Genomic DNA, 13,085 nt, shown 5'->3' with positions numbered 1-13,085 from the left:
TCTGTTCATTGTATAATTCACTCTAGAATTAGTCTTGCCTAAATGCACCACCTCACATTAGTCTGGATTGAAAACCATCTGCCACCTTTCCACCCAATTCTCCAGACTATCTATATCCTCCTGTATTCTCTGACCATCCCTTATGCTTTCTGCTACTCCAACAATCTTTGTGTCATCTGCAAACTTGCTGATCATACCAACAGTGCCCTCTTCTAGATCATTTAGGTATATTACAAACAACAGTGGCCCCAAAACTGACCCCTGTGGAACACCACTGGTCACCTTTCTCCATTTTGAGAAACTCCCTTCAACTACTACTCTCTGTCTCCTGTTGCTCAACCAGTTCTTTATCTACCTAGATAGGACACCCTGCACACCTTGTGACTTCACTTTCTTCATTAGTCTACCATGGGGAACCTTATCAAATGTCTTACTAAAGTCCATGTATATGACATCAGCAGCCCTTCCTTCATCTATCAACTTGATCACTTCCTCGAAGAATTCTATTAAGTTGATAAGGCACGATCTCCCCCACACAAAACCATGTTACCTATCACTCCCATAGTGATACGCCCATTCGTTTATAAATATAAAAAGATCCTATCCCTCAGTACCCTCTCCAGCATCTTCCCCATCATCGATGGCGGGCTCACTGGTCTGTAGTTACCCAGAGTATCCCTACTACCCTTCTTGTACGGGGGGACAACATGAGCAACCCTCCAGTCCTCTGGCACCTCACCTGTATTTAAGGATGCCACAAAGATATCTGTCAGGGCCCCAGCTATTCCCTCTCTCGTCTCCCGCAGCAGCCTGGGATAGATCCCATCCGGTCCTGGGGATTTGTCCACCTTAATAACCTCTAGCCTATCCAACACATCTTTGCTACTTATGTCAACGTGATCCAGACTAATCAAACTTCTATCTCTAATCTCAAGATTCACCATGTTCCTCTCCTCAGTGAACACTGATGCAAAGTAATCATTCAGAATCTCACCCATTCTCTCAGGTTCGACACACAGCCTTCCTTCATTATCCTTTAGTGGACCAATCCTTTCTCTAGTTACCCGCTTGCTTCTTATATAAGAATAAAATGCTTTGGGATTCTCCTTAATTCTGCTAGCTAAAACTATTTCATGACCCCTTTTAGCCCGCTTGATTTCTTGTTTAAGACTTGTCCTACTTTTCTGATATTCATCCAGGGCCTGTTCTGTTCTGAGCTGCCCAGACCTTATGTACCCTTCCCTTTTCCTCTTGGCTGGTTGTACAATTTCTCCTGTCATCCACAGTTCACGAATCTTGCCCTTCCTATCCTTTGCCTTCAACGGGACATGCCTATCCTGCACTATCTTTAATCTATATTTGAAAGCCTCCCACATCTCAAATGTGGACTTCCTTTCAAATAGCTGTGTCCATTCCACATTTCCGAGCTCCTGTCTAATTTTGATATAATTTGCCTTGGCCCAGTTTAGTACTCTTCTCTTAGGACCACTCTCTTCTTTATCTACGAGTATTCTAAAACGTACAGAATTGTGGTCACTGTTCCCAAAGAAATCCCCCATCGCAACTTCTACAACCTGCCTGGCTCGTTCCCCAGTACCAGGTCCGATATGGCCCCTTCCCTCATTGCACTATTGACATACTGCTCTAGAAAACTCTCCTGGACACTTCTTACAAATTCTACTCCATCCAGACCTCTGACGCTACGTGTATCCCAGTCAATGTTGGGAAAATTAAAATCTCCCATCACCACTATCCTATTGCCTCTACATCTTTCCATCATCTGTTTACCTATTTGTTCTTCTACCTCACGCTCATGGTTGGGAGGCCTATAATACAGCCCCAACAATGTAACTGCATCCTTCTTATTTCTCAGCTTCACCCATAATGCCTCACTAACCAAGACCTCCATACTGGGCGGCACGGTGGCTAGCACTGCTGCCTCACAGCGCCAAAGACCCAGGTTCAGTTCCCGACTCAGGCGACTGTCTGTGTGGGTTTCCTCCGGGTACTCCAGTTTCCTCCCACGGTCCAAAGATGTGCAGGTCAGGTGAATTGGCCATGCTAAATTGCACTAGTATTAGATAAGGGGTAAATGTGGGGGTATGGGTGAGTTGCTGGTTGGTGTGGACTTGTTGGGCTGAAGGGCCTGTTTCCACACTGTAAGTAATCTAATCTAATCTTAAAAAAAAGTAATCTAATCTAGTGTCCTCCTTTAGCACAGCCGTGATATTGTCCCTGACCAGCAATGCAACTCCACCCCCACTTTTACCTCCCTGTCCTGTCTGAAGTGTCTATATCCTGGAACATTTAGTTGCCAATCATCATGCCCTTCCTTCAACTAAGTCTATGTAATTGAAATAACGTCATACTCGCAGGCACCAATCTAAGCCCTAAGTTCATCTGCCTTACCCACTATACTCCTTGCATTAAAGTAGATGCATTTCGGGCAACCAGTTCTTTTGTGCTCACCTGCTCTCTGCCTACTCTTCCTTTTATTAATGCCATCTTCATAATTCTTACAGTCTCCAGTCTTCACCTCGCTGCTTACTTGTTTTCTCTTCTGGTTCCCAGGCCCCTGCCACATTAGTTTAAAACCTCCATGAATTGGAGGTAGTTCACGAATGTTCATTCACTAGGATGATCCGTGGTATGGAGGAATTGTCTTATGAGCAAAACAGTTTCAGAAACTGCTCATTGGAATTTAGAAGAATGAAAGTTGATCTCATTGAAATATTTAGGATTCTTAAGGGACTCCACAGGGCAAATGCCTGAAAGGGTGTTTCCCTTCAGGGGAAGTCTCGGACTAGAGGGCACAAGCTCAGAAATAAGGATGTCAATAGAAGAATGAGATGAGGAGAATTTCTTCTCTTGGAGGCTTGAGTGCATTTGCCACTGAGAGCTGTGGGGCAGACTCCTTTTGTATATTTGAGGTTGAGGTAAATAAATTCTTGATGAGTAGGGAAAATCACAGGTTACTGGGAAAGGGCAGGAAAGCAGACATGAGGTGTGTCAGAGCAGCCGTGATCCTGCTGAATGGCAGAGCAGGCTCGAGGGGCCAAATGGCCCACTCCTGTTCCTTTTTCTTTGGTCTTCACTTCAGCAATAACTTAATCCAGATGATCTCTACACAATGTCAGGTGTGAAACCTTAGAGCATCACAGCTCAATCTTACTCTGTAATCCTTCTCTAAATTGGGTGCACAGCATCAGAGGATGGGAATACCTGGGTGGAGAGACCATTGGCACTTCCTGTTTTCTAGCTCCCTCTTCCTGTCCCCTCCCCATCCTGCTTCCCTAGCCCTACTGCTTAGACTAGGGTTAGTTCTAACGCTAACCTTAACCAGCTGAGCATTTGCTGCCTAGCTCCTTGTAAATGCTGGAGTGTGACTCCCACTAAGCATTTACATTACTGATCATGTCAGAGGCCTCCAGTCAAATTGCTTAATTGTGCAATCTTAAGAATTCTTGTCTCCTTTCAAAATAATTCCATCCTCTTCCAGTGCTGCATCAGTGCCCCTTGCCCAGTCAGCAGCATTGCATTTCATTCCTCCACACCAATGAGTTCCCTCTTGCTTGTAAAGACCATTCAGCTATGGTCAGATACAAAAAGAACACACTTACCTGTGATCCAAGCAGGTCAAAATTCATCCCTGACATTCTCTGTGGAGGTTTAAGAAAATCCAGCCCTTTTAAAGCTGCTCAGACTGATATCAAATTTCCTTGAAGTAAAAGCATTACAGAGGATTCTGCCTGAGTCAGGGATAGCAGTAAAATTTACAAATGGCAGAACGCACAGACCACTGTTCCAAAGCAGTTCAGGAGTTTACAAGAACAGGGAGGAAGGCAAAAGAACTCCTCACACATTTCAACTTTCAGTCTCTGGCTAAATGTTAAAAGACAAATGTAGATGAAGTGATTGATTGGTGTTAACCTCATTTAAATATTCAAGTGAGCAAAATGCCTTAAACACTGAAGAGATGGCAGTACTGATTCATACTCTCACTAAAAGTGGTGGCAAACTGAATCAATGGAGGTGAGGAATGAGGGACAAGATAAATTAGCAAATAAGGCAGGTAAAAAGACATGAGGTAACTGTATAACTGCATAATATATTCATTAGTATTGTCACTTCATGAAATAAAAATAGCTTATGGTTTATAAACCAAACACTCCATCAATCTTAAATTCATCTTGAGTATCTTGCTCACCCTGACCTCCGATGAAAATAAGAAGCTCATGGATTTCCTTATCACTGTGGTTGAGATCAGTCAGCCGCATGTGTTTCACTCCCTACATCCAACAACAAGTGAAATCTTTGGCTTGTGTCATGTTGTGTTGTGTTGGTTACAGGGGCTCCATGGAATGTTTATACTTTTGAGAATCAATATTCACCAGCTTCTTGTTCTGAAATAAGAATTGTAGCACTATTTGGTGGTCAATTAATTGGCAGGCCTTTGGCACATCGAGTGTTGGTTTCATTATGTAGAATCAATAACCAACCAACAAAGATTGAAGATCATTGGCAAAAGAATCAAAGGAGGGAGATACCTTTTTGAAGCATTTAATTAAAAATCTAGGATAGGCCTCTGGAATTCTAATGTTCTTATCTTATGAATTTGTTATCATTTGGAAGAGCTTCCTGAAAAGATAGTGGAAGTATTTGATTTAAAAAAGCTTGAGAGATATGTTTAACGTCCATGTTGAGGGGTTTGGACAGAATAGGTCGGGAGAGATTGTTCGTGTTGGTGGAAGGACAGAAATAGACGACCCGGATTTTAAATGATTGGCAAGAAAGAAGCAATGGAAATACGAGGAAAAAAAATATGCAGGGAATGGTTAGGATCGGGAATACAAGAAGTGACAAAGTGGCGGAGGTAGATTCAGCCGTAGCTTTCAAAAAAGAATTGGCTTAGAACCTGAAAAGGAATATTTTCAGGAATATGGGGAAGAGGAAGGCGAGTGACATGTGGTGACTTTCTCTTGCAACAGCTGTCAATGGGCAAAATGATCCTGATTTGGAGTTCTAATCATTCTGCAATTCTAAGAATTCAGTAATGAGAAAATGGATCAATATTTGGAGGTGAAGAAGGTGGGGAGGTCTGGGCAAAGGGCAGCTCAGTGGGATTGATTAGAACACTGCTTTAAAGAGCTGCAGATCCAAATGGCTTCTCTCTATGCAATGTGATTCAATATGTGATTCTTCAGTGATATATTCTAATCATGATTTCAATATTAGAACTAATGAAATGATATTATTTTGCAGAGACATGGACTTCAGAAGTGACGTGATTTAATCGAATTGTGTTTTTTAAAGATATTTTCAAGATTATAGATACAGTCATTACTAGAAGTAATTTTAACTTGACTTATGTATGCTTAATTTTAGGTGAAAAACCATATAAATGCACATGGGAAGGCTGTACGTGGAAATTTGCTCGTTCAGATGAGCTGACAAGGCACTACCGCAAGCACACAGGAGTGAAACCCTTCAAGTGTGCAGACTGTGACCGTAGTTTCTCGCGTTCGGATCACCTGGCACTGCATCGTCGGAGACACATGCTTGTTTGAAAGTGATTTCAAAAACAGTGGGGCAACGGAGCAGGATCTCCTCCAAATCCCCAGGATTCAGCTGGGCTGAATTATCAAGTGTATCAATTGAGGAGGCATCTCCAATCATCCAAAAGGAGAACAAGTTAAAAAGCACTCTAATCTTTCCCATTGCTGACAGTCAAAACTAACCGTCAGTGATTTGGCAATTGTGATGATTTCAATTTGGCCTGTGATCTTGTCCAAGGCTATTCACAATGAGTTGCTGCAGTTTTTAAAAAAAAGTTCTCATTTTAAATCAATTTAACATTACTAGGATTCTTCAACTACTGGATAAACCTAGCAGGCCGGTATTTAGTGCTGAATTTAATTTACCCATTGTTTCTATTCCACTTGCTTTTATACTCATTCAGAAAGCTCGACCCATTGTAGAGACTACTTTTGAAAAATGGTAAGAAACAAGAGAGGAGAAAGACTTGATGATATTTTCCTCTACTCCATACTCATGTCCTAAAAAGACAGTGCACGGAGGATAGTATAGTCCATAGTTGATGAAGTGAATTATATGCCAGTGCTGTGTCATGGATCATGATGGACAGGTTATTATTCTGCAACAGAATTAATGAAAACTCCTCCTGTAGTTGAAAAATTACAACTGCTGCAGTGATCTGTACTGGGCTACATAAACCAACTCGGGATGGGTGGGACATGGGATGAGAGAGAAGAGGGGATAATAGAGGCATTATAGCTTCAGTAATTTGTTATACATCACAGTGCACTATAACTTGGTGCTTATGCTTTTCCAAGTATCCTGCCACCTGCATGATTGCACTCACCAGGAATTATGCATTTCTCACAAGAACTACATCAATCCAGTTTTACTTTCCTTTCAGTTGCGTCGAGGTGTATTACAGGGTGTCAGGAGATGTATTATCAAACCATCTGATGTACAGATTAGGATTTTTTTTTCTTTTTTGTTGAGCTAAGGGTTAGTGATTCTGTTAGAAGTCTGTAAGCCTATCCTAGATTTTAATTGAATTCAATGGGCTATCATAAATGCCAGAATCCTTATTTCGTTTTAATTGTTTCCATCAGCAACAGCATCTTGCAGAACTATAGCATTAAAAAAAAGCTATAACATTGGCCACAATATTATTCGAAAGTAAATTTATGATTAGATGCAGTGTTTTAATTGGCCTTTAATAATGGTAGTATGGTCAATATATAGCATAACTCCTGTTCCACGTGAAAAGGATTCTCTACTTGTTAGCCTTCGATTGATGCTATTGGTGTGATTGTTTACAGCCACAGCATCTTTCACAGCTGTAGCATCTTAACCATATAGAACTCCCCACTTATTGTTTGCTGGCACTGTCCATTGGATCACATAATACTCAACATAAAATGCAAGATGAAAATAGGAAGAGGTTCAGCAGATGGCAAACGGAGGTCATGGGAAAAAAAATGTGAAGTTATTTCATTAATTATTGCTTAATTTTACCATTGATGAATTTGCTGCAGCTCTTCAGAGTTGGTCATTATTAGGAGTTTCTATATTACGGTGTATTACTGTACAGATTTGAAGTGCATGAAATAGATTCCCTTTTACTTAACTGTTTGTTAAGTAAGAACTAAGATCCACTTTGCTGGTTTCAATTGCAGCACCTAATCATAATGTTCCTTGCATCTAGTAGGTCTTCTTTAAGCGATCACTGTCTTAAATGACACAGGCACAATTAAGCTCTTTCGCCTCACTGTTGGGGAGGAGGTGACATGAGTTTTTTTTTTAAAAAGTGAGTGTTTATCCATATTTTCTTGGCTAGTTCAAATCTACTTTGTAAAATTGTGTGTATAGTAGATGACAGTTCATTCCACTCATCTGCTTTAAGACAGCAATATTTCTAAGAAAACAAAAGCAAAGTCAAAAAAAGACTGATAAACAAAGCGCAGAGCTGTTCTTATCGATATTCAAAGCCTGCCAGTAGCATCATCTAACCCGATTAATGTGACGTTACATCACGTGAAGAAGAGAAATGAGTCAGAGGCGTCTTTCTTCTGAGCTGATTTCTACTTGTCTTCTCTTCAAGGCAACATGTTTGTACAAATGTGAAAATGGAGTACTAACAGTGCCGAGCTGATTCTTGTGTTGCACAAATTGTCAATAAAGTTAAAAGTATTAAACCCTTTCCCACCTCACAGGGCAGGATTCTTCAGGGAGTATACTGTTGGCCTTCACATGAAACTGACAAACACCACCTTAAGGGACAGAGCAATGAACATTTAACACCTTAATTCCCTCTCTGCAAATTCCATAGGTTGCCTCGAGTGGCCTACCTTGTGAAAATACCCATTCCACACACTATGAAATGAAATACCTTGACTGAACTGTGTTCTACAAAATAAACATCAAGCTCATGCCTGAATTTACTAACAAAACGAAAAGTACTAGTGAAGGCCAAGGTTTAAAGATGAAGGTATGATTTCTTGAAGATGGATATTGTCCTTAAATATTACCAGCTCCTTTTGAAGCCACAAAGACACAATGTCTTGCACTTTGAATTCGCCTCAGTTGAGAGAAAAAAAAAGATTTATACAGGGATTAACATCCAAACTCTCAAAAACCATCCTGATATTTTACTGTACTAGTTAGGACATCTATTTTAAATATTGTATTATATGTGAAAGTTCAAAGTATTTTGAGAGTCATAGTTTTACATAGACTGTAAATAGTGGTGGGGGGAAAACTAAATTGGAAGGCTTCTAATTTTCATTCTAAAGTGCACCCAGTGACCTTTGCGAAGAAAAGATTCAAATTGGCTGATTTATGAAAGGACTAGCATAAATCTTGCAATAGTTTTTAAACATCAGTGTTTTATTCTTTAGGAATAAATCCCATTTTTGAGTCTTCTGAAGAAGCTTTCCTTTTCTTGATCTTTGTACACTATTTAGTTCAGGCAATAAGTATGTGACATGTTTACTAACATTTATGTAAGTGTTGTTCTTGTATTTATGTACAATGTATGTATTGTAAATATATTCAGAACTTTTCATCTTACTGTAAAATGATGACATCACCCAGAAATGTAAAGGGAGTCCCAGTAAAGAAATTTTGAGAGCGGATGTTCTGTTTCTCCCCAGTCTGAAAGACAAAAAAATGAACAAGTGTTTAGTTTTCCATGTGTCCCAAAATGTCTCCGTTAGTGCTTTGCGTTTCTGTATTCAACTTTCATATGAGCTGAGCTGTGAATTGAAGAATTATAGTACACATCTTTAAATGTATGCATTTGTAATTACCTGAAATATGAATGGAGGCATGAAGGTTAAATAAACTTGCTTTTGTATGTAACAAATCCAGTTAACTCTTGAGAGGGTCAGAACAGATTGCTGGAATGTTGGTAATTCACATTCAGTTGATAATTACATTGATCATTGTTGCGTGATACTTTTAGAGCATGTTAAATGTTCAACTGACATGGGACAAATTATTCATTCATTAAACATTTTTATAAAATGTTCATTCTACCGTAAAAGAATGATAAATGTGCCACCAGTATACGCACTGGTGAAGATCAAGAAGCAGGCAATTGTATTGTACTATTTCTACAGTAAGGAAAGATTTAGAATATATGAAACATCAGAAGTTTGAATAGACCCAAGAGGACGTTAACGTGAATGAGCGCAATGATTCAGAGTGCTTTCTCATTTAAGGTATTCTTAAATGTTCTACTCTGTAATGAACATCAGTGTTAATGGTTTATTCACATCTTTGCACTAACACAGATAATGGCTCCATCATAAAGTAGTTATGCTTTGGTAATTTGTTTGTGCAGCTCTGTAGATATTTAGCCCTATTATAGTAAAATATCCCAAGCAAAATTTGACACCAAGCCACTTAAAGAGATATTAGGTAAGGTGGCCAAAAGCTTGGTCAAAGACCGAAATTTTCAGGAGCATCTGAAAAGGAGGAAAGCTAAGTAGACAAGATTAGAAAGAGAAATGCAGAGCTTGAGGCCCATGGGCAGCTAAAGACCACAAAATAATTAAAATCGATAATGTTTTAGATGCTAGAACTAGAGGAGCTCAGACAGCTTGGAGGATTGTGGGATTGGAGGTGGTTATAGAGTTAGTGAAAAGATGAGACCATGGAGGGATTTGAAAATGGGGATGAGTATTTGAAAATTCAAAGCATGGCTTAAATAGGAGCTAGTGCACCTTTGCAAACACAAATGATGGCATGAATGGAACTTGGTACAACTTAAGACAAGGCACTAGAATTTTGATAAGCCTAAATTTTACAGAAGTCAGAACATCGGAGGCATACCCACGAGTGAATAAGAACAGTCAAATCTAAACCTAACAAAGGCACCGAGCATCAATAACAGACACAACTCCAACAAAAAGAAAACAATTCTAATATGCTAAACCAAACAATGAGGCTGGGGTGATTTATAAGCATCATCCAAAAGTGCACGCACATTTTTGGATAATCAACATCAAATTTTTTTTTCATGCCAGTTGTGGGTGTCACTGACTCTCAGTGAGCCTGTTTAATATTTATATAGCATCTTTAACATAATAGAAATGTTCTATTACACTCAGAATTAGCAACAACAATGCACACTGAAATATTGTACCGTTGATTATCAATAAAACCCCACCCCAACCTCCATCAGTTTATCCACACTAATATATTGCAAGAGGCCAACAATTAAAATGCAGATTCCAGACAAGTTATCCATGTTCAGGCCAAGGAATGGGATACTCTGTCGTACATGGAATAGTGACAAAGTTAATTTAGAGCCATAGAGCTGTAAAGCATAGAAACAGACCTTTCAGTCCAACTCGTCCATGCCAACCAGATATCCTAACTTAATTTGGTCCCATTTGCTGCGTTTGGCCCATATCCCTCTAAACCCTTCCTATTCATATACCCATCCAGATGCCTTTTAAAAGTTGTAATTATACTCACCTCCAACACTTTCTGTGACAGCTCATTCCATGCACCCAGCTCCCTCTGTGTGAAAAATTTGCCCTCAGGTCCTTTTTAAATCTTCCCCCTCTCATCTTCAACATATGCCCACTAGTTCTGGACTCCTCCATCACCACATCCATGCCCCATGTGATTTTATAAGGTCACACCTCAGCCTCTGATACTCCAGGGTTTCATTAGTTCACGTATGGACTATCTACAATCTGTTGGAAGTTAAAAACATCCTCTTGGGAAAGCCATAGCTTACCTTTGTTAATAAGTTTTCACAATCACAGGATGGCCTGAAGCTCTTTTAAAGCCAATGAAGTCGTTTTGAGGAGTAATCATTTATGTAAGGAAATGTGGCCAACAACTTAGACACAGCAAACTCAAAATCCTGAATGCATAACACAAGGCAAAAGTCAGCCAAACTTAAATTTATGTAAGTTGGTGCCAGTTATATTGCCAGAATCCAGATGAGAAATATATTGGACGACAAATTCAGTGGTTAATTACTCTGATGGTCAGTCTGAAAGATGCTGGAGAAACTCAACAAGCTTGGCAGAATCTGTGGAAAGAGAGACAAGGTGAACATTTTGAGTCCTGTTACCCTCCTTCAGAATGCTGGACTCTAAACTTTATCTCTGCTTTCTCATCTCAGACACTGCCAGACTTGCTGAGTTTCTGCAGTAAATTCTGTTTCAGATGTTTAGCATCTACGGTTCTATGTTTTATTTTCCAGTCTTATGGAATGTTGTATCTTAACTGTACTGTCTTTGACAAGAGCTTAAAAATCATATGAAGTCTGACACTCTTTTTGAAAGAAAATCTGGCAAAGATCACGTTCATGCCTAATGGAATGAATCAGTTTAGAAAGCATACCTCTGTAATTTCAAGTTCTTAAACAAATTAAAGGATCTCCCACACACCATAGATGATGAAGTTCAAATTCAGAACAGTCAGACACTGTATATGTATACATATCTAAACAGCCACATGGTTTTGTTACTGGTTTCCACATTCAAACCACTAAATACAAGAGAAGTCATTGTAATTGCAGGAAATCTGTAATAAAACCTGGTGGAAGATTACTGATCTGAAATGTGAGCTGGATTTTCAGCCTCACATCTGGTAATTTGGATCTGGAACTTTCTCAGCACGCCACATCTACCTGAGAACAAAAATTACCCCAATTTTTGCTTCAGAACAGAAGGCCCAACATCCTGACCACACACCTGAGGTGGCCACAATGGCTGTCAAGTGTCATGGTGAGATGTTCAAGAGAAACACCTCAGTTATCTTGATTTTTTTCAAGTTGTGTTCAATATTAGGCCCTCTACTCCTCATCCTTCATCATCTTCCATATCTACAGCCCCTTCTACCTTCATTGTCCTTTATAAAACCATGCCAAGCCACCACCCCACCCATGGCCTTATAATTCCCATCCCACCTTAATGTTAGCTCATGCCCACCCATGTTCCACCAACTCAATTCCTTTACACCTTCATCCCCTTCATGTTCTAAACCCAACTCATCAGTGTCCACCATAGGCAGACGTCAGAAGTCAGCCATTAAATAAATAAAGGTCTAAATATCTATTACTGCCTTCACGGCATTGAAAACACTCCCAGCTGTGAAAGTTGCTTCAAACTATTTGAACACATACTTAATTCTCTGTAAAAAGAAGCAAACTTGTAGTTGGCAGCATGGTGGTATTGTCAATTGTAGTTCATTGATGTTCTCTCAGGAAGGAAATCTGCCTTCCATACCCGTTCTCGCCTGTATGTGATTCCAGGTCCACAACATTATAATTGATTTTTAACTGTCCTCTAACAGGTAGGGATGGGCATTAAATGCTGGCCAAGCCAATGATTCCCATATCCCATGAAAGAATATTGTCTTGAATCATACGAAATACAGGCAAAAGTGAGGATTGCAGATGTTGGAAATCAGAGTCTAGATTAGAGTGGTGCTGGAAAAGAACAGTCGATCAGGCAGCATCCGAGGAGCAGGAAAATCGATGAAGGGCTTTTGCCAGAAATGTCAATTTTCGTGCTCCCAAATGCTGTCTGACCGGCTGTGCTTTTCCAGCAACACTCTAATCTAGACTCATATGAAAGACAACCAATCATTTAATAATATCTTTTGAGTTGGCAATTAAACTGTGCACTTGCAACACTGGGCATTGACACTCGCCAGTTTTACCTATGCGCCCTTTGAGAGTCTCCACATTTCGTATATAAATTTCAAATTGCCGCATTGTGGGATTGAGCCTCAGGCTTGATGTTCATCCAACCACAGTCCAGCTTTCTGCAGGGAGGTTGCCTCTATTGACAAGGGTAACAGTAGACAGATTGGGAGGTGGGGTGATGCAGTGAGCTGATGAAAATTCTGTTGCATCCTTCAGTATTGAAATTGGCTGCCTGCCTTTGTGAAGGGGACAGATAACCTGGATCCCCATTCCCTCAATCCCTCTACTCCCTCTCCTCTTCCCTGTAAAACTGAATCTAAGAGCCATGGTAGACAATAGGTGCAGGAGTAGGCCATTCAGCCCTTCGAGCCTGCACTGC

General features: G+C 40.1%; 1 protein-coding gene across 4 annotated transcripts in view; it reads left to right on the top strand.

Annotated features, from left to right (window-relative positions):
- Positions 1 to 9,013, top strand: part of klf12b (Kruppel like factor 12b) — a 286,186-nt gene extending 277,173 nt beyond the window's left edge. For all 4 annotated transcript variants that reach the window (XM_060825893.1, XM_060825892.1, XM_060825891.1 and 1 more), the window contains one exon: positions 5,386 to 9,013. In XM_060825893.1, the coding sequence (XP_060681876.1) occupies positions 5,386 to 5,567 (182 nt within the window). In that variant the 3' untranslated portion in view covers positions 5,568 to 9,013. The remainder of the gene's footprint in view (positions 1 to 5,385) is intronic.
- Positions 9,014 to 13,085: the final 4,072 nt, after the last annotated feature.

The sequence above is a fragment of the Hemiscyllium ocellatum genome, chromosome 6 (genome assembly GCF_020745735.1).
Source record: "Hemiscyllium ocellatum isolate sHemOce1 chromosome 6, sHemOce1.pat.X.cur, whole genome shotgun sequence".
Taxonomy (NCBI): Eukaryota; Metazoa; Chordata; class Chondrichthyes; order Orectolobiformes; family Hemiscylliidae; genus Hemiscyllium; species Hemiscyllium ocellatum.
Note: the sequence above shows the minus strand (reverse complement) of the source record. Positions and strands in the feature narration are given on the sequence as shown.